General features: G+C 39.9%; 1 protein-coding gene across 2 annotated transcripts in view; it reads left to right on the top strand.

Annotated features, from left to right (window-relative positions):
- The window catches only part of NUP188 (nucleoporin 188), a 52,701-nt gene that overhangs the window by 4,363 nt on the left and 26,834 nt on the right, over window positions 1–21,504 (top strand). For both annotated transcript variants that reach the window (XM_029920779.1, XM_029920778.1), the window contains exons 2-8: window positions 2,795–2,849; window positions 4,807–4,880; window positions 7,411–7,495; window positions 9,752–9,832; window positions 10,310–10,354; window positions 11,571–11,663; window positions 11,819–11,938. In XM_029920779.1, the coding sequence (XP_029776639.1) occupies window positions 2,795–2,849; window positions 4,807–4,880; window positions 7,411–7,495; window positions 9,752–9,832; window positions 10,310–10,354; window positions 11,571–11,663; window positions 11,819–11,938 (553 nt within the window). The remainder of the gene's footprint in view (window positions 1–2,794; window positions 2,850–4,806; window positions 4,881–7,410; window positions 7,496–9,751; window positions 9,833–10,309; window positions 10,355–11,570; window positions 11,664–11,818; window positions 11,939–21,504) is intronic.

Here is a 21,504-nt window from a genome sequence, read left to right as displayed (position 1 = left end):
CAAACTGAGATCACGACCTGAGCCGAAGTCAGACGCTCAACTGACTGTGCCACCCAGGCATCCCTGTGTGGTGTGGTCATTTTAAAATGTAGATTTTCGATGCCTGTCCTTTGAGAAACAGTAGCTCTAAGTCGTGACCAGGATTCTGTGGCATTGCTGTGTTGTTCCCAGGTAATTTTGTTGCATGTGATCTGAATATCAAGTATGTGTTGAGAAATACTCTTACAGGACATTTTATTAAAAAAAAAAAAAAAAGGGAGGGGCTCCTAGGTGGCTCAGTTGTTTAAGCTTTAGACTCTTGATTTCTGCTCAGGTCATGATCTCATAGTCATGAGGTCATGAGGGCTCTTAGCTGTGAGGGGAACTTGCTTAAGATTCTCTCTCTCTCTCTCTCTCTCTCTCAGAAAGAAAGGAAAAAAAAAAAAGCATGGGGTTCCTGACTGGCTTGTTGGTAGAACATGTGTCTCTTGATTACTTAAAAGTAAAATCATTTTTTTTATAGCAAAAACTACAGATTTTGGTATAACCAAAACCCACAGCTTGAATTTGACAAAACAAGGAATTCTGGGCCCTGGCAGCAGGTCCTTGAGTGTGGGCAGTGGCCTTTGTAGTTTCTTCCGGGAATCACTGCTGTCTCACTAGCTAGCGACCTAAGTTCTGAAAGCAAATGTGGGTAAATGAAGGCTCAGTGATGTCCACGCTTTTTGAAATTGGAAGATGCTTAACACCAAGGCGCCCCTCTTTTTTTTTTAAAGTTTATTTTGATGGGGGGGAGGGAAGGAGGAGCACCTGTGTGCAAGGGAGGGGCAGAGAGAGAAGGTGAGAGAGAATCCCAAGCACTTTCAGCGCAGAACCCAACGAACATGAAACTCGAGATCATGATCTGAGCTGAACGCAAGAGTAGGTTGCTTAACTGACTGGGCCCCTACTCAGACCTTTCATTTTTAATAAAAAAATTTTTTAATGCTTTATTTTATTTTTGAGAGAGAGAGAGAGAGAGAGAGAGAGACGGTGTGAGCAGGGGAGGGTCAGAGAGAGAGGGAAACACGGAATCTGAAGACGAGCTCCAGGCTCTGAGCTGGCAGCACAAAGCCCACAATGCAGGGCTCGAATCCACGAACTCTGAGATCATGACCTGAGCCGAAGTCAGACGCTTAACCAACTGAGCCACCCAGGTGCCCCATTAATTTTTTTAAGTTTATTTATTTATTTATTTAGAGAGGGAGAGACAGAGCATGTGAGCAGGGGAGGGGCAGAAAGAGAAGGAGAGAGAGGATCCTAAGCAGGCTCCACACTGCCAGCACAGAGCCAGATGTGGGACTGGAACCCACGGAACTGTGAGATCATGACCTGATTCAAAGTCAAGAGCCAGACATTTAATCAACTGAGACATCCAGGTATCCCTACTCAGACCTTTTAAAGTTTCGCTGTCAGTAAAGAGTCCTGTTTGTTTTCTTAACTAGATCTAATCTCCTACTGATTACTGATTCCACAGTGCAGTTGTGGGAGTTGGTGTCTATTGATTGAGCAGAACTGAAGGTGTTTTCTTACAAGCATTACTCTTAGAAAAGAGACTTATAATTTTTTAAGTATATTTAAACTACTTTTGATGGGAAAATCCTGAAAGACAATTTTTTTTAAAGATTTTATTTTTACGTGATCTACACCCAACATAGGACTTGAACTCAGAACCCTGAGATCAAGAGATGCACACTCCACCATCTGAGCCAGCCAGATGTCCCCTGAGAGACAGTTTTAAAAAAATATCCTTTATTTATTTGTTTATTCATTCATTTAAGAGAGAGAGAACGAGCAGGGAGAGGAACAGAGAGAGAGTCCTTTTTTAGATTCTCCTTATTGGTCACTACATTTTAATGCGAAGGGAGGAGGTAGAACTAAAATGTTACATTGAGGTGGTGCCTTCACATGGAAAATGTAAGATAATTGACTAATTTTTATATTTCATCAATTCTTTTAAAAAAAAAATTTTTTTTTTTTAGTGTTTTATTTATTTTTGATACAGAGAGAGACAGAGCATGAGAGGGGGAGGGGCAGAGAGAGAAGGAGACACAGAACCGGAAGCAGGCTCCAGGCTCTGAGCTAGCTGTCAGCACAGAGCCCGATGCGGGGCCCGAACCCACGAACGTGAGATCTGACCTGAGCCGAAGTCGGAGGCTTAACCGACTGAGCCACCCAGGCGCCCCTTTCATCAATTCTAAAATATACATTTTTGCATACTTTAATACGTCTGAAGTTGGCAGTGCATTTTATTATTGATGACTGATAGAACATAAATATGCATCCTTCAATTAATGGCATCTTAAATGCATTAAAGTATGGTAGGCATCCTCCTTTTAAACAGTACCTGTTTGGTTTAGGTTGTTTGTTTCTTAATTTCTATTTTGAACATCAAGCTTCTAAGTAAAATAGTACAGGATTCATGCCTAGAATTTTATAAAATTGTTTTTATACATTGAGTTTTCTGGTTTCAGAGAACAGATGAGATACTGTGAGACAGCCTAGTCAAATTTATATTATCCAGAAGTGCAGGGGGAACTGGGGGGGGCGCAGTCAGTTGAGCATTTGACTTCAGCTCAGGTCATGATCTCACAGTTTGTGAGTTCGAGCCCTGTGTCAGGCTTACTGTCAGCTCAGAGCCCGCTTTATAGCCTCTGTCCTCCCCCTCTCTGCCTCTCCCCAACTCGTGCACACACATGCCCCTTTTGTCTCTCAAAAATGAAATATTAAAAAAAATAAAAGTATAACATTACCTCTGCTTTCTGTCATTTTTCAGGAGCAGCAGGGAACTGTGGACAATTCTGCTTGGAAGGTCAGCTCTGAGGGAGCTGGTAAGTAAGTGGTGGTATTCTTGAGTGGATTCTGTAGTTTTTGTAAAGCTTATGTTACAAAAAGCCCCTGAAATTGCCTTCTCTTTGAAGGAGGAAGTAAACACATTTTTTTAATTCCTATATCTTTATAAACATGATACATTCCCTGCTTCTCTGTGCTGAAATGCGGTGTGTTTTATAGCCTACCTGCTGAAGTTTTCTAAATCCCTACCTTTCTTTGTCTTATAGGGATTCCTTATCTGAAAAGATACCAATGCTGCTTGACTGGCTGCTCAGGGCTGGGGTCCAAATACCTTTCTGCTACCTCAGGGCTAAGGAAGATTCTCAGGCTTTTTCTCTGTCTCATACTTTCCTTGCCTTTTTTCTCCTTTTCCATGTAGCTAGCTCCTTAGGTCACAGAGGCTGTGGTTTCTAGGATACTTCCAAATATATAATCAGTAAAGCACAGTTCTTGTTTGATCCTTGAGTGGCCTTACCTTATGCCGGTAAAGCATTGAGATGAATTTAATGATTACTATTGTTATTATGGTAATTAACATAATGAATGTTACACCTTTTTTGGAGCCTTAACTTTTTTTTTTTTAACATAGGCTCCATGCCCAATGTGGGGCTTGAACTCATGACATTGAGATCAAGAGTCATGGGACACCTGGGTGGTTCACTTGGTTGAGTGACCAACTCTTGGTTTCGACTCTCACAGTTTTGGGTTCGGGCCCCACATTGGGCTCTGTGCTGACAGCATGGAGCCTCCTTGGGATTCTCTCTCTCTCTCCCTCTCTCTCTCTTTCTCAAAATAAACAAACTTAAAAAAGAAAAAGATATTTATTTATTTATTTTAATTTTTAATGTTTACTTTTTTGTTTGTTTTTTATTTATTTTTGAGAGACAGAGAGAGACAGTGTGAGTAGGGGAGGGTCAGAGAGAGAGAGATACAGAATCAGAAGCAGGCTCCAGGCTCTGAGCTAGCTGTCAGCACAGCGCCTGACGCGGGGCTTGAACCCGCAACCGTGAGACACTTAACCGACTGAGCCACCCAGGTGCCCCAAGAAAAAGATATTTAAAAAAATTAAAAAAAAAAAAAAAAAAAAGAAAAAGAGTCACATGCTCTACTGTCTGAGCCAGCCAGGAACCTCTAGAGCCTTAACATTTAAAAAACTTTTTTTTAATGTTTATTTTTGAGAAAGAGAGAGTATGAGCAGGAGAGGGAAAGACAGAGGTGCAGGGGGAGGGAGGGGAGAGACACAGAATGTGAAGCAGGCTCCAGGCTCTGAGCTCTCAGCACAGAGCCCAACGCAGGGCTTGAACTCAAGAACCGTGAGATCATGACCTGAGCCAAAGTCCGACGGTCAACCGACTCAACCCCCCGGGTACCCCTAGAGCCTTAACATTTTTGATATGCTTTCATCTGATAATTCTACTTCTAGGAACATATCTTACAAGGAGGAAATCCTGAAAAAGTTTTGTGCACAAAGCTCTTTACCATAGCGTTATTTATATTAATAAGTAATCACAGCTTAAGTGTATCTAACATTAGATGCATGGTAAATAAATTATTAGCTAGCTACTTGATAAAATATCATGCAACCACTAGAAAGTACATTATGTTTATTTATTTTTATGAGAGAGGGACAGAGCACGAACGGGAGGGGCAGAGAGGGAGACACAGAATCCAAAGACAGACTCCAAGCTCTGAGTCGTCTGCACAGGGCTCAAGCCCACGGACCTCGAGATATGACCTGAGCTGAAGTCTCATGCTTAACGGACTGAGCTACCCAGGTGCCTCAGAAAGGAAGTTTATCAAGATATTTATAATAAGGTTAAATCATTGTTAGAATGTTAAGCAAGGAAAAGGAGGCTACGGAATTTTCTATTCAAAATAATTTCAGCTATGGGGAGAAACATATGAAAAAGACCAAGTATATGTAAATCCTTGTATAATTTCTTTGTTCTTTTCCAGAATCAGATTGAGGCAGAACTGAATAAACATTGGCAGCGGCTCTTAGAGGGGCTGTCGTACTATAAACCTCCCAGGTATGGCTCTTCCGTGCGTCTGGCTAGAGGAAGCTGGGTAGTGCAGCGGTCTTCGTGTACGATTTGGCGACGCTGCTAGGTCAGGGAGATTACAGAGAATATAATTTGGTTACCAGTGGAAAAGAGGCACATTTTTACTGTTTGTTGAAAGGGGAATTCCTTTTAGAAATATAATGTCGTTGAATGCAGTTGTATAACCCTCCTGCCTGGGGATGGGGACTCGTTAACTCATCAAGGAATAGTTCTAATATTTATCTCGGTCCCCCATGTTTATGTGAAATATGGTCAGCACCGAGTGCCGAGATAGTGCAGTGGACCGTCGACGGTAGCAGCTGACCACTAAAGTGTATACTGTGTACCAATTATTATTCTTAGCACTTATCAGAAGTTACTTAATCCTGATAACAGCCCTTTAAGTAGATACTTTTATTCTTTGCTTGAAAATAAAGATTTTTTTCCTGGGCAATGAAAACAACAGTAATAAAGTATAAATTAGTTTTTAAAAAGAAGAGAGTATACGTTGTAGGACTAGATAGACTCTTTTATCTTAATTCCTGGTACAGATTGCACTGTTATGGGTTGTAATTCCCAGGCCGCCCTCATTTCCTTTCTACTTCTGAATATCTGATTTTTTTTTTTTTTTTTACTGTACTTTCCATCTTCATTTTCTTAGGTTAGTGAAGAAGTTTCTTTTTTTAGTTTTCATTATCCCTTCCCCCATACTTATTTTGAAGTAACTCCCAGACATCATGTTGTTTTATCTGTAACTGCTGTGTGTCTAAAATATATGGACTTAAAAAAAAAGAAGCTAATCACTATATTATCATCTCTAGGTACTTTTATTATTATTGTTTCCATTTTACAGATGGGGAAACTGAGGCACAAAGAGGTTAAGTAACTTGCCCAAGGTCACACAGCTAGTAAGTGTAGAACCAGGATTTGAACCTGGCAGTCTTACTCCAGTGTCTGTGTTCTTAATCATCATTCTGTGTTGCCTCTTTCAGAGTTTACTGTTTAACCTTACACTAAGTAGCCTTTGTGTTGTGGATTTCCTGTGAAATGTGAGAGTCTATAAAGCAAATCCAACAACAACATGCTTGTAGTTCACAGAATGGACATTTGTGGCATTACTTTCTTTTTTTAAAGACAAAAGTTTCTTTTGTCAATAGCCCATGATTTGAGGTCTGACAGACTTTTTTTTACTTCAGACTTTATTTGAATTTAACCTTTTTTTTTTTTCTTTAATGTCCTTTTTCTGTTCAGGATTCAGTTCAGGATCCCACATTGCATTTAGTTGTCGTGTCTCATTAGCTCTTAGATGTGACAGTGTCTTTCCCTAATTTTCATCATCTTGAATAGTTTTGAGGAGAACTGGTCAAGTATTTTGTAGAATGTCCTCAATTTGGATTTGTCTCATGTTTTTTTCTTATTAGATTGGGGTTGTGGGTGTTTGGGAAGAATGCACAGAAATGAAGTATCATTCTTATCATAACAGAGGATGTGGTAATCCACATGAAATCACTGGTGATGTTAATCTTGCTCACTTGGGCAAGGTAGTATTTGCCAAGTTTCTCTTCTGTAAAGTCATTTTATTTTTTCCTCTTTCCCTATTTTGTTTTAGAAATGGGTCACTAAGTATAGCCTACTTTCTAGCTGGGGGTATAGTGGAATTAAACTTTACTTCCTGAAGGGAGTAGCATCTATATATATCATTTGGATTTCTTCTCTAAGGAAGATTTTTCCCTTCTCTGTATTGATTTATTTATTTATACAGGCACATGTATATTTATTTTATACTTTGTTTATGCTTTGTTTTAGCTTTGGTCACTGAGAGTTCTTTTGGGTTGGCTTCTATGTAGTCTTGACATTTCTCCATCCTTTTTTCCCCTGAATTATTTTCTTATTTTCTGGCATTACAAGATGCTCCAGGCTCATCTTGTATTTTCCCTGCCCCAGCTCTAGAGTTAGCTGTTTATCTAAGGAGTCTTGGTAACTTTTATTAGACAATGGTATGAGGAACAAAAAGATAATGGTATGAGAAGCCAAGATCTGGGTGCGGGGTGCTCCTTGCTGCTGGGGTGCTATAGCTTCGAGGCCTTCTCAACGGGCAGAGCTAGGCAATGTGTATCCGTATACTAACAGACCTGGTTTTAAATTTCACCTCAACTTTCTAATAGCTGTGGGATTTTTGGTAAGTTATTTATTCTTTCTGAGTATTAGTAATTCCACTTGTAAAATGGGGATAGTAATATTTACCTTTCAGGATAGTTGTAAGGATCAAGAATAATGTAGTTTAATGTATCCACATATATTATTACAACTGTAATTTGTAACAGACATATACTATATCGTTTAGGCATAAGTAGTTCTGTGTTATAAAATGTGTAGAGATGAAGTTGTGTGTGTGTGTATTTTGTAGGCACGTAGAGGGCAGGAAAAGATCTGTTGTAAAAATATCTTTAAGTATTTTTGTTTAAAATCCTCAGAGGGTCAATAAGAATGAGGAAATGATTCATTGTTCTTTTCATAGTCCAAATTCAGCTGAAAAAGTGAAAGCTAATAAAGATGTGGCTTCACCACTGAAGGAACTGGGTTTAAGAATCAGCAAGTTTTTGGTGAGTAAAAATTAGCACTGCCTCAGTTTACTACTTGCACTGCAGATGTGCGTTGTTTTGTTGTTAGTGATTGATTGTAAGTGAAAATTCAGTGTATTTCTGGTTTGGAGATTAAATTGAGCATATAGTGTTTCAAAAATATTCATGTTGCAACTCTTCATGCTAAAAAGCTACTAATTAAGTTCTCAGACCTGTTTACTATATATACACTATGTACAGACACACACAAATGATATATACACACGGATCCATATATACACACACATGTGCACATGTATGTATACATATGCAAACACTAGAGTTTTCTTCAGCATGCCTGTGGTGATCCTTCAATTACTAGATTGTATTTAAATATGTAGCTGTTTCTTTTTGTTTTCTTTTTTTTAATGTCTATTTTTGAGAGAGCAAGTGGGGGAGGGGCAGAGAGAGAGAGGGAGACAGAATCTGAACAGGCTCCGCACTGTCAGCATGGCGCGGAGCTTGAACCCAGGAACAGTGAGATGGCGACCTGAGACAAAGTCAGGAGCTCATTCGACTCAGCCACCCCGGTGCCCCTCTTTTTGATTTTGGAAACCCCAGTCATGCCTGCTAGTGTATTACTGCTTGGTAAATAAGCACAGTTGTATCTACATCATGTAAATTACATGTCAGTCACTGGCTTCTTTTTCTTCTATTTGGGGCAAAATTATCATCTTGTATGATATCTTTTAAAGGATTTTTGTTTAGGTATTTTGTTCATAGCAACATTTACAGTATTTTTCAGAAGCGTTTATCTTTTACCACTGAGTGACAACTTAGCTGCTTAAATATAGTGTTATATTTGAAACATGATTTTAAAAAATTAAAAATTTTTTTTAATGTTTTATATCTATTTTTGAGAGACAGAGAGAGACAGTGCGAGCAGGGGAGGGTCAGAGAGAGAGGGGGAGATACAGAATCTGAAGCAGCCTCAAAAGGCTCTGAGCTAGCTGTCAGCACAGAGCCCGATGCAGGGCTCGAACCCAAGAACTATGAGATCGTGACCTGAGCTGAAGCTGGACACTTAACCGTCTGAGCCACCCAGGTGCCCTGAAACATGATTTTGAAAAATCTAGTCTAAAATAGATCAAAACATTAGGTGTACATTAAAAAAATTTTTTTAATGTTTATTTAGTTTTGAGAGGCAGAGACAGAGCACGAGCAGGGGAGGGGCAGAGAAAGAGGGAGACAGAGTCTGAAGCAGCTCCAAGCTCCGAGCTGTCAGCACAGAGCCCGACGTGGGGCTGGTCCTCATGAACCGCAAGATCATGACCTGAGTCAAAGTTGGATGCTTAACCAACTGAGCTACTCACGTGCCCCTAGGTGTACATTTTTTACAACCAGTATCTTTTAGCTGAGGAGCTGTACTGATACATCTAGTGTGGACTTGTAGGGGTAAGGGGATGTCTTATTCTACCAGTTAAAACTGTAGGCTATTTATTTCCACCATTCACATGGCCCTCTACCTGTTTCATCTATCTATTGTATATTTTCTTAATACTCTTGATAGATTTCAAACTAGTAGTGGGCAGTAACTGTCTCTTCCCTAGGGTGCTCTCATTATATTAAATGAGACATTATAAGACCTAAAACAGATCTAAAACATGAAGCTCTCAAACACATTCCTTCTTGAGGGAGGAAGTGGAGAGAAGAGAGGAAATGAGGTTTCTGCGATTGCTTCAGTCTCTCTCCCTTCCACTTTTCCTCCTCTATCATTCCAGACACATCTTCATGCTTGTTGAGTGATCTGTCTGGTAACACCCCCCCCACATTCAGCTGTTTACCAACTTTAACAAACACTTGGACTACTTCATTTTTGTCAGCTCACCATTGATAACAGAATATTATTCTGTCCTTGTGACTACATAAATAACCAAAATTCTGTTGACCTCAGTTAGTTTACATTGATTGCAAATCAAAGGAGGGGGCGGTATCTGGTTGTCAGGCCTGAGAGGGAAACATATCATGGCCTTTGGAAGCAGAAATGTCTGCCTGTACTTGAGTTTCCACAACTGGCTCCAAAGGATTTACTGTGAACCTAGGCCTCTCCTCTCTTCTCAACCCAGCAGCGTGTGCATCAATACCTGAGTTTATTTTGTGTAAAAAAAAAAAAAAGTTTTTATTTCTTCCAAGTTCTGTGTTCATTCTAAAGGATAAATCTTTAGAATGTTCTGCACTCTATGTGTGTTTTCTGAGTTGAGGAGGCTGTTCCCCTCACTTACGGCCTCTGTATTTCAGGGTCTTGACGAGGAACAGAGTGTGCAATTGCTCCAGTGTTACCTTCAAGAGGATTATAGAGGTACTCGGGACTCACTAAAGGTTTGTAGTTCTGTCCGGCTGCTTCTTCCTGCCTTTGTCCTTTCCCTTGCTGGCGTCAGGTGGAAGGCCTTGGGTAGTGCTTCTTTGCAACAGGTCCGCGTTCAGACACAGTCGTTCTCAGGAAAGACTTTCTGAAGACTTCAAAAGCTTGTATGTAATAAGGTCTGTTATCAGACTTGGAGGGGCTGGAGAAGTCAAAGACTGACATTTAATCATAGAGTCTCAGGACACCAGAGCTGCAAACGACCTGGCACAGTATCTTGGTTATCCAACCTGACGTTCCACATATGCGGAAATGGAGTCCAGAGGAGGGGGCAGGGATTTGAGTACAAATTTGGATACACATAGGTAAAAAATATTTCCAAAAATGAATGGGCAGTTATAATCTTGAAGGGTGAGCTAAAGCTGATTACCTTTTTCTTTGTTAATTGAGCTTTGCTCATGTGATGGCTTCTTGACTGTTCTTTTTTCCTTCAGACGGTACTGCAAGATGAGAGGCAGAGCCAGGCCTTGATCCTGAAGGTCAGCAGTAGTCACTGTTTTCATTCTTTGATGTCAAATTGGGCGATGGCTTCTTGACCTTGTTCTGGGCATTGCTGGCTGTTTCGCTGAGTAAGCACTGAGGCCTCAGGGAAGTAGCGTAGTAACACGCTGAAACGAGGTTTTTACCACCAGACCCAGCAGAGACCCTTCCCAAAGGCCATTCTTCGTTACTGGGGATGAAAACTGGTTTATGTGTAGTTTCCCTCTGGGTCTAAATGCAAGAAGATTAATTTATATATTTTTTTCTTTATCTCTCCCTACCCTCCAAAACAACCTTTTCATTGAGGATGTCCTATAAAGTAGAATTTGACTGCGACTTCTGAAGTGGTTTCCTATTTTGTTGTTTATTAAGAATTAAGTACATTAGTTACAAGCAGTTAGGACATATACAAGTGATATTTTTATATTTGTTTTCATTTATTTGGCCTGTCAGTTACAGCATTGTGTGTTTTTTGAAAGCTCTGAGAAGTCATACTAGAAAACTAGTTTATATATATAGATGTGAGTAAACTTTAATGTTTACTTATTTTTTTTAACTTTTTTTTAATGTTTTATTTTTATTTATGATACAGAGAGAGACAGAGCATGAGAGGGGGAGGGGCAGAGAGAGAAGGAGACACAGGACCAGAAGTAGGCTCCAGGCTCTGAGCTGGCTGTCAGCACAGAGCCTGACGCGGGGCTCGAACCCACGAATGTGAGATCTGACCTGAGCCGAAGTTGGAGGCTTAACCGACTGAGCCACCCAGGAACCCCAATGTTTACTTATTTTTGAGAGACACAGAGACAGGGCATGAGCAGGGGTAGGGGCAGAAAGAGAGGTTGACGCAGAATCTGAAGCAGGCTCCAGGCTCTGAGCCGTCAGCACAGAGCCCGGCACGGGGTTCCAACCCACAAACTGCAAGATCATGACCTGAGCTGAAGTTGGACGCTTTACCGACTGAACCACTCGGGCGCCCCAGAACTTGTTTATATTTTTAAATAATTCCTTGCAGCTTGTAAGACTTACTCTTATCCTACTTCATGAAGGTCTTTCACTTTCTTTTGGCCTAACACAATCTTTCCATTTTGTGATTGCTTGTAGAAATCAGAATTTTCCATTCATATCTTTAAGTGGTCTCCTTATCAGTAAGTTTAAAATTGAGTGTCTTCTGTGTAAAGGTCAATAACTGATTTAGTGTCTTTGGGTTCTTCCCAGATTGCAGATTATTACTATGAAGAAAGAACCTGTATTCTTCGTTGTGTCTTACACCTTCTCACTTATTTCCAAGATGAAAGACACCCCTATAGGGTAAGCCCATTTAGTCCTCTTGGTTTTCTTTATCCTATAAAATTCAATACTTTTTAATAATTTTATAATATTCATATTCACATTCACATTCATTTGAATATTAACCTTTTACTCTAGGTATAAGTTACTCTGAGCAATTTTTTTCTTTTCTTAAGGTTGAATATGCAGACTGTGTTGATAAATTAGAGAAGGAACTAGTTACAAAATACAGACAGCAGTTCGAAGAGCTTTATAAAACTGAAGCACCAACCTGGGAAACACATGGAAACCTCATGGTATGTGGCTCCTGGGCCTTCTGGTAATGCTTACGAGAATTGTATACCCTTGTGTGTAGAGCTCCAAGTTAAATTGTTTATTCATTTATTAACTTACAACATTTATAGATTATCTTACTTCAGAAAAGTCATGGATCAAAATATCGATGACTTTAAGTAATGGTACTTCCTTCTGGGCATTTTCACCTGACTTCGTCTATTCAGTTAATTTACTTTCTATTCTTACCTAAGTCTTCCCTTAGTTGTTAATGGAACTCTAAATTCTAGATTTCATACTATTTATTATCATTATCTATTAAGTACGTGACACTAGTCTGTTTTATCCTAAGTCATAAAGCAGTCTGCATTTATAGATTAGAATATAATCTTTTTTGTTTTGAAAAAAATCTGTGGTTATTAAAACAATAACTAAAATATGGATAGTAAATAGAAAATATTTAATAGCAGTAAAGGGCCCATTTACAATAGCCATAGAAGCATAAGTTTCTCAGGAATAAGCATGCAGCCATCCAAAATCTAAATGAAGAGAACTTTAAAATTCTACAAAGGGTATAAAAAAGTCATAACCAAATGGAGAAACACACTGCGTTCTTGAATATAAAGACAGCAACATGGGGGCTCCTGGGGGGGCTCCGTCGGTTAAGTGTCCTACTGCAGCTCAGGTCGTGCTCTCGTGGTTTGTCAACTCGAGCCCCGTCTCGGGCTCTGTGCGACAGCTCAGAGCCTGGAGCCTGCTTCAGATTCTGTGTCTCCCCCTCTTTATGTCCCCCTCATGCTCATGCTCTGTCTCTATCTCTCAATAATAAATAAATAAAAAAAAACATAAAAGTGTCAATTCTTCTTATGTTTACCTATAATTGCATTTATTTATTTATTTTTAATTTTTAGAAATGTTTATTTTTGAGAGAGATCGCACGTGAGTGGGGGAGGGACAGAGAGAGAGCGGGGGAGACACAGAATCCGACGCAGGCTCCAGGCTCTGAGCTGTCAGCACAAAGTCCCACATGGAGCTTGAACTCATGAGCTGTGAGATCACGACCTGAGCTAAGTTGGACGCTTAATCGACTGACCCACCAAGCCATCCCAGCCTATGAATTTACTATAATCCCTAAAAACAAACAAATAAATATTTGTTTTACCTTTATTTTTGAACTGAGTGAGCTGATTCTAAAATTCATGTGAAAAATAAGTAAGAATAGCCAGGAGATTTTTGAAAAAGGGAAATTACTTTTATTAGGTAATTCCCACTATGCTAATTTACAGCATAACCTTGGCACATGAATAAGTAGACTTATAAGTAGAGCATAACAGAAGGTCTAGCTATGGACCCAGATGGTGAGTTAGCACAGGAGAAAGGTGCCATTTCAATCAGTGGGAAATGTAGTTTTCAATAAATGGCATTGAACTATGGGGTAGCCATGGGGAGAAAAAATAAACTCCATCTTCTATCTTCTACCAAAAGAGAATCACATAGATGATTCAAATTGAACAACAACAAAAAAATTAACTATAGGGGTGCTTGGCTGACTCTATTGGTAGAGCCTGTGAATCTTGATCTCAGGGTCATGATTTTGAGCCCCACATTGGGCATAAAGTTTACTTTAAACAAAATAACTCTAAAAATATTAGAAAACATGGTAAGGGGGGTTGTTCTTTTGTTGTGTTTTATTCTGTTTTGATTCGTTGTGTTCTCTGTAGAGTTCATGTGTGTATTGATGTCTCTGGTGTCTTATCCCCTTGCTACTTTTCTCTCTAAAGTCCCTCTTAGGATTTCTTGTAGGGCTGGTTTGGTGGTGATGAATTCTCTCAATTTTTCTTTATTTGGGAAAACCTTTATCTCTCCTATTTTGAATGACAGGCTCGCTGGATAAAGAATTCTTGGTTGCATACTTTTCTTGTTCATCACATTAAAGATTTCCTGCCATTCCTTTCTGGCTTGCCAGCTTTCGTTAGATAGGTCTGTAACAACTCTGATAGGTTTCCCTTTGTATGTTAGGGCCCTTTTATCCCTAGCTGCTCTCAGAATTCTCTCTTTATCTTTATATTTTGCCAGTTTCACTATGATTTGTCATGCCAAAGGTTGGTTCAAGTTATGTCTTATAGGAGTTCGATGTGCCTCTTTAATTTCAATGTTTTTTTCTTTCCCCAGATTAGAGAAATTTTTGGCTATAATTTGATCCAGCCCCCCTTCAGGACCTTTTTCTCTTTCTTCCTCATCAGGAACTCCTATGATACGATATTGTTCAGTTTGATTGTATCACTCAGGTCTTGAGTTCTTTCGTGCTCCTGTATCAGTTTCTCCCTCTTTTTCTCGGCTTCCTCTTTTGCTATAAATGTGTCTTCTAATTCACCTATTCTTCTCTCTGCCTCTTCAAGCCGTGCCGTGGCAGCCTCCATTTTATCATACACCTCATTTATAGCCTTTTAAAGGTCTCCAGTCTTTGTATCAGTAGCTTCTCTGATGGCTTCCATGCTTTTTTCAAGCCCAGTGATTAATTTGATGACAATTGTTCTAAATTCTTGTTCAGTTTTGTTGCTTGTGTCTGTTTTGAGCAGTTCTGTAGCTATGATTTTTTCCTGGAATTTCTTTAGAGGAGAGTTCTTTTGTCATTTTGGCCAGCTTTCTGTCTCTTGTCAGTTTTAAAAGCTCGTTCTGCACTGTGAGCCTGTTAGTATTGCTCTATTAAATGAGGCTCTTTGTCCAGGGCCTGTCGTTTCAGGAGATGTTCTTTTAATGGTGTCTCTCAGTTTCTCTTGTTATGTCTCTGATTAATTTATTTCCTTACTCAGTGATATTTGGCACCCTCCACCATGTGTGCTTTGGCTTGTTTCTTGAGGTAGCCCTGAAAAGGAAAACAGACAGACAAACACACAGGGAACAAAAGCACGTAAACACACAGATCAAGTAAATAAGCAAACCAAAATGGGAAAGAAAAAAAGAACAGAAAAGAAAAGAAAGGATAGGAAAGGAAAAAAAGAAAGCAGAGAGAGGGTGCAGAAACAGCCACAGATAAAGGGCAGTCTGGGACCATAAAACCTGTGGAGGGGAGAGATAAGAATGAGATAAGGAAAAATACATCTGGATGGTAAGAGTTGATCTAATCACAGATGTGCATAAATGTTGGTCTTTCCCAGACTCCAGGGGGGAAAGGGAGAAAAGAAGGAAAAAGGAATACAGAAAAGAGAAAACAAGGGGAAAAATTAAATAATGAAAAAAATAATGAAAAAATTAAAAAAAAAATAAAAATAATAAGAAAAAGCAGCTCTCCAGCGCAGATGGGCGTGGTTTGGTGTAGGTAGGTTGGGTCTCAGGGGCTGCTCTCTGAGGCCCCGCCTTAGTGGTTTCAGGGAGAAGAATGGCGGGGCCCCAAGCTGCCTCAGACCATGTGTTGCCAGCCTCTCCCTTGAGTCCGTCCGCCCCGTTCCACAGACGGGTCAGATTGCTTTGGTTTTCTAAGCTCCGCCAGGTTCTAAATCCTAGTCCATGAACTCAATGCTGCCGCCACAGTTAAAATGATCTCCGGCAGGTGGGCGGCTTTCTGGCCGGGATTGAGTCGGGGGACTGGGAAGCCAACTTATCCCTGGCTCCTGAAGTCGGAGACCCCAAGGGAGAATAAGCCAGTTGAGGGGGATGGATTTCTCTCCCCATGCTCAGCAGCTGCACATGAGGTGTTTGTGTCTACTTCCTGGGCTGAGGTCTCCCCTCTCCAGAGATCACTCTAAGAGTGTTTTCAGTCTCTCCTTCCCTTCCTCCCGGCTCTGTGCCGAGCTACACGGTCGTCCCGCGAGCTGCCCTGCACGGCCCGATCGCCACCGGCCCTCCAGGTCCAGAGCCGCCTCTAGGCACACAGCCGTCTGCCGGCCCGGCGCCAAGTTTCTGGGTGCGCTCTCTCCCAGTTCCGCTTGGCGTAGACTCCCCTCAGAGTGTCTGGTCCCAGTTCGCACTCACTCAGGCATCCATGAGGCCATTATCAATAAGGAGTCTGTGCGCAGACCTCCCTTCTTGGAGATCAGAATATTGTGGCTTTTAATTCTTCCCAGTTTGATAGTTGCGGGCGGGTGGAGATTACAGCGCTCCCTACTTCTCCACCATCTTGCCCCTCTCTCGTTCTGTTTTGGAGTGGGGAAGACTTTTTAAAATAAAACTCAGAAGCCATAAAAGAAAAATAATTGTAAACCCAGCAATATCAAATTGAAAACTTTGCAAGGCAAAAAAGCCAAGAAGAAAACTAGCACAGTAAACAAAGTCAAGACAAGCTCATACTGGGTTCTTAAAATAGAAAGAACTCTTCTAAATCATTAAGACCCAATAGAAAAACAGGCCAAAGCAATGACAAATTCACATGGCAACACTTTTGTTCATGGGATGGGATAATGGGTGCTCATGTTTTGCTGTATAAATAGTATTTTTGATGGAAAATATGACTATTTAAAAATTGAAAAGCACATGTTTCTTGATTTAGCAATTCCAATTTATTCTTATTCTTATTTTTATTTTTGAGAGAGAGCAAGTGAGCAGAGGAGGGGCAGAGAGAGAGGGAGACAGAGGATCTGAAGCAGGCTCCATGCTGACAACAGAGCTTGGTGCACGGCTTGAACTCACAAGTTGTGAGATCATGACCTGAGCCCAAGTTGGACCCTTAACCAACTGAGCCACCCAAGCATCCCTTAGCAGTTCCAGGTTAAGAGTTTATCCTATAAATACATTCACACTTGTGTGAAACAATTTGTGTAATGACACATTGGCGGCATTCCTGACCCCCAGCTTTATTCAGGTATAATTTCCATCTGCTAAAATTCACTGATTTTAAGTGTATGGTGTGGACGATTGTATGCACATCAGTATATGGAACATTTCTGTCTCCTCTAGAAAGTTTATAGTCAATCTGTGACCTCTTGCCCCAGACGACCACTAACCTGCTTTCTGTGACTATAGTTTGATTTTTTTTTAACTATGATTCTTAAATTCTGGTAAATACATAATTTAAAATTTGTTGTATTAACCATTTATAGGTATCACTGTTAATATAATTTTGCCTTCTCTAGAGCTTCATGTAAGTAGAATCGTATAATGTGTACATAGTCTTTTCTCTTTGGCTTCTCTCACTAGCATACTGTTTCGGGGATTTATCCATGTTATTCTCATGTATTGATACTTCATTCCTATTTGTGGTTGAACATTGTTTCACTTTATGGATGTATACCACATTTGGTTTATCCATTCATCATTCGGCACACATTTGAGTTCTGTTTTCTGGAAGTTATGAGTAATGTGCAGTGAACATTAACATACAGATCTTTTTATGGATAGGACATAGGTTTTCATTTCTCTTGGGTAAATAAATAACCTGGGAGTTGGGTTGTTGGGTCATATTATAAGTGTATGTTTTTATAAGGGACTGACAAACTGTTTTCCATAGTGGGTATACAATTTTCCTTTTTTTTTTTTTTTTAAGTTTTAAAATTTATTTTGAGAAAGGGAGAGAGCATGTGGAAGCAAGGGAGGGGTAGAGAGAAAGGGAGAGAGAGAACCCCAAGTAGGGTCAACACAGAGCCCAATTGGGACGTGATCTCACAAACCGTGAGATGATGACCTGGGTTGGAATCAAGAGTTGGACACTTAACTGGCTGAGCTACCTAGGCACTGCTACCGTTTTCCGTTCTTAACAGCATTTTTGAGAATTCTTTCTGTTCCATATCCACACCAACACTTGGTATGGTCATTGATTTTAATTTTAACCATCTAATAGACATGTAGTGATATCTCATTGTGGCTTTAATTTGTGGTTCTCTTATGACTAGTGATGTTGAGCATCTTTTTGCACATTTATTTGCTTATATTTTTGTTGAAGTGTTTATCCAGTCTTTGCGTCAGTCATTTTATTGGGTTGTTTGTCTTACTGAATTTTAAGAGTTCTCGGTCAGTTGGGCGTCTGACTTTGGCTCAGGTCATGATCTCATGATTCATGGGTTCGAGCCCCACATTGGGTTCTGTGCTGACAGTTCGAGACCTGGAGCCTGCTTCAGATTCTGTGTCTCCCTCTCTCTTTGCCCCTCCCCTACTTATGCCTGTTTCTCTCAAAAATAAATAAACATGAAAAAAAAAGTTCATGTTTTCTGAAGACAAGCTGTTTGACAGATGCATGTTTTACAAATATTTTCTCTTAATGGCTATTTTTCTTTCTTTCTTTTTAATTTTTTTATGTTTTTTATTTATTTTTGAGAGACAGAGAGAGACAGCATGAGCAGGGGAGGGTCAGAGAGAGAGGGAGACACAGAATCGAAGCAGGCTCCAGGCTCTGAGCTGTCAGCACAGAGCCCGACGCGGGGCTCAAACCCACGAACCATGAGATCATGACCTGAGCCGAAGCGGGATGCTTAACTGACTGAGCCCCCGAGGCCCTCCTCTTTCTTTCTTTTCTTTTCCACCTAAACTGTCTAAAACCAAAGTTGAATTTTGATGAAATCTGTTTTATTAATCTCTTTCTTTTAGGATTCTTGATTTTGAGCCTTGTTTCAAGAAATCTTTGCTTAGAGGCCCCTGGGTGGCTCAGTCAGTTGAGCATCTCACTGCCTCTTGGTTTCGGCTCAGGTCATGATCTCACAGTTTGTGGGATGGAAACCCAAGTTGGGCTGAGTGCTGACAGCAAGGAGCCTGCTCGGGCCCCCCCCCCCCCCCCGGCTTGTGCTGCGTACTCTCACTCTCTCCTAAACAAACTTAAAGAAAAAAGAAATCTTTGCTTACCCTAATGACACATTTTATTTATTTTCTTCTAGAAATTTAATAGTTTTAGCACATTTATTTACTTCAGTAATTACTTTTTAGTTGATGTTAGTGCATGGTGTTGAGATAAGGGACGGACCAGCGTTCTCCCCATACAGAGATCTTCTCCCAGTGCCTGTATTGAAAAGACTTGTCTTTTTCCATTGGATTGTCTTGGCATCTTTGTAAAAAAAATCAGTTGATCATAAAATGTGGATCTACCGCTGATCCATTGAACTCTACACCTGTCTTTGCATTAATATCACACTGTCTTGATTAAGATAGTTTTACTAGTAAGTCTTAAAATTAGGTAGCGTAATTCTTTCAACCTTGTTCTTTTTTGGTTATTCTAGGTCCTTTGCTTTTATATATTAACTTTAGAATTAGCTTATCTATCTTCCAAAAAAATTGCTTTCTAGGGTTTTGGTCAGAATTTTGTTGACTCCATAAATCAATTTGAGGAGAATTGCCATCTTAATAATGTTATTAATTCTTCTGATCCATGAACCTGGTATAGCTCATTGTTGTATGTATTCATTTACTTAATATCCCTAAGTAAGGTTTTATTTTCAGTATTCACGTATTATACATTTTTTGTTAAATGTATCCTTTAAAAATTTTTTTTAATGTTTTACTTATTTTTGAGAGGGGGAGAGAGAGAGAGAGACAGCCTGAGCAGGTTAGGGTCAGAGAGAGAGGGAGACTCAGAATCCGAAGGCAGGCTCCAGGCTCCGAGCTAGCTGTCAACCGTTAAATGTATTCTAAAGTATTTTATTTTTTTATTTTTTTAAAATATTTTTGAAAAATATTTTTGGTAAATATTCTTCTTTAACCTCTTTTTATTTCTTTTGTTTTTAATTTTAGAGTGTGCAAGTGGAGGAGGGAGCAGAGGGATAGAGAAAGAGAATCTTAAAAAGTCTCCATACTCAGTGCAGAGCCTGACACAGGGCTCTATCTCATGCCTGGAATATCATGACCTGAGTTGAAATCAAGAGTCAGACACTTGGGGTGTCTGGGTGCGTCAGTCGGTTAAGTGTCTGACTTCAGCTCAGGTAATGATCTCATGGCTTGTGAGTTTGAGTCCCCAATCTGGGCTCTCTGCTGTCAGCACAGAGCCTACTTCAGACACTTTGTCCTCTCTCTGCCCCTCTCCTGCTCATGCATGTGCATGCTCTCTCCGAAAAATAAAAAGCATTTAAAAACCTAAGAGAATGGGACACTTAACTGACTGAGCCACTTAGGGGCCACACTCTTTTACTATTTTTGAAGATAGAAACTTAGATAACAGATTTGAGAACATTCCTAATAAATAACTATAAATGTTGCTTTAAGTATTGTTTTTAGCTGTTTCCTAACAATTTGATATGTTGGATTTTCACTATCATTCAGTTCAAAATAGTTTCTAATTTCCCTTGTGACTTCTTTGACCCTTGTATTACTTAGAGCCTGTTGTTTAATTTTCGAACATTGAATGTTTTCTTAGATATCTTACTGATTTTTAATTTGACTCCATTATGATCAAAGAACATATTCTGAATCATTTTGATTTTTTTTTAATAACTTTATTTTTTATTTTAGAGAGACCTTAGGACATGAGTGAGTAGGTGGCAGAGAGAGAAGGGGGGAGAGAGAGAGAATCCGACATGGGCTCTGCACTGTCAGTGAGGAGCCCGAAGTGGGCCCAAGCTCACCCGAGGTGGGCTTGAACACACAGACTGTGAGATGACCTGAGCCAAAGTCGGATGCTTAACTGACTGAGCCACTGGGTATCCCCATTCTGATCTTTTAAAATTTCCTGTCCCATGGGTGCTGGCCCATTATATGATCTCTCCTGGTGAATGTCCCACGTACACATAAAATAATGTGTGTTTGGAAGTAGTTGGGTGTGGTGGTGAGAAATACCAGTCAGGTCAAGAATGTTTAGATCTATGGTTTTGCGAATTTTTTTTTTGTACATTGATTTTATATATTTATTTTAATTTTGGAGTATGGTTGACACACAGTTTTTTGTAAGTTTCAGGTGTACTACATAGTGATTCAGTGTATTCGGTTCTCTCCATGTTCTGCTATGCTCTCCACAAGTGTAGCTACCATCTGTTACTATACAATGTTATTATAATATCATTGACTGTATTTTCTATTCTGTGCCATTTATTCCCATGACTTAGGCATTCCACAACTGGAAGCCCATATCTACCACTCTTTTTCACCCATTTTGTCCATCTCCTCACCCGCTCCCCTCTGGCAACCATCGGTTCGTCCTCTCTATTTACACGTCTGATTCTGCTTTTTGTATGTTTCTTCATTTGTTCTGTTTCTTAGTTTCCAGATATGAGTGAAATCACATGGTATTTTTCTTTTTCTATCTAACTTATTTCAATCAGCATAATACCTTCTAGGTCCATCCATGTTGTTGCAAGTGGCAAGATCGCTTCCTTTTTGTGGCTGTGTAGTGTTTCCTTGCACGTGCACACACATGAGCGTGTGTGTACCACATCTTCTTTATTCATCTATCATCTAAGGACACTTGGTTTGCTTCTGTATCTTGGCTGTTGTAAATAGTGCTGCAGTAAACATAGGGGTGCATTTATCCTTTTGAATTAGTGTTTTCATTTTCTTTGGGTAAATAGCCAGTAGTGGGCTTATTGTATCATGTGGTATTTTGTGTTTTTTTAGTATTTTGAGGAAACTTGATACTATTTTCCATGGAGGCTGCACCAATTTAGATTCCTACCATTAGTGCACGAGGGGTCCTTTCTCTCCACATCTTCACCAACACTTGTTTGTACATCCGAGGGAGCTG

This window comes from Suricata suricatta, chromosome 13 (genome assembly GCF_006229205.1).
Source record: "Suricata suricatta isolate VVHF042 chromosome 13, meerkat_22Aug2017_6uvM2_HiC, whole genome shotgun sequence".
In the NCBI taxonomy this organism is placed as follows: domain Eukaryota; kingdom Metazoa; phylum Chordata; class Mammalia; order Carnivora; family Herpestidae; genus Suricata; species Suricata suricatta.
The sequence above is the reverse complement of the archived record's forward strand: the minus strand, read 5'-3'. Positions and strand labels throughout refer to the sequence as shown.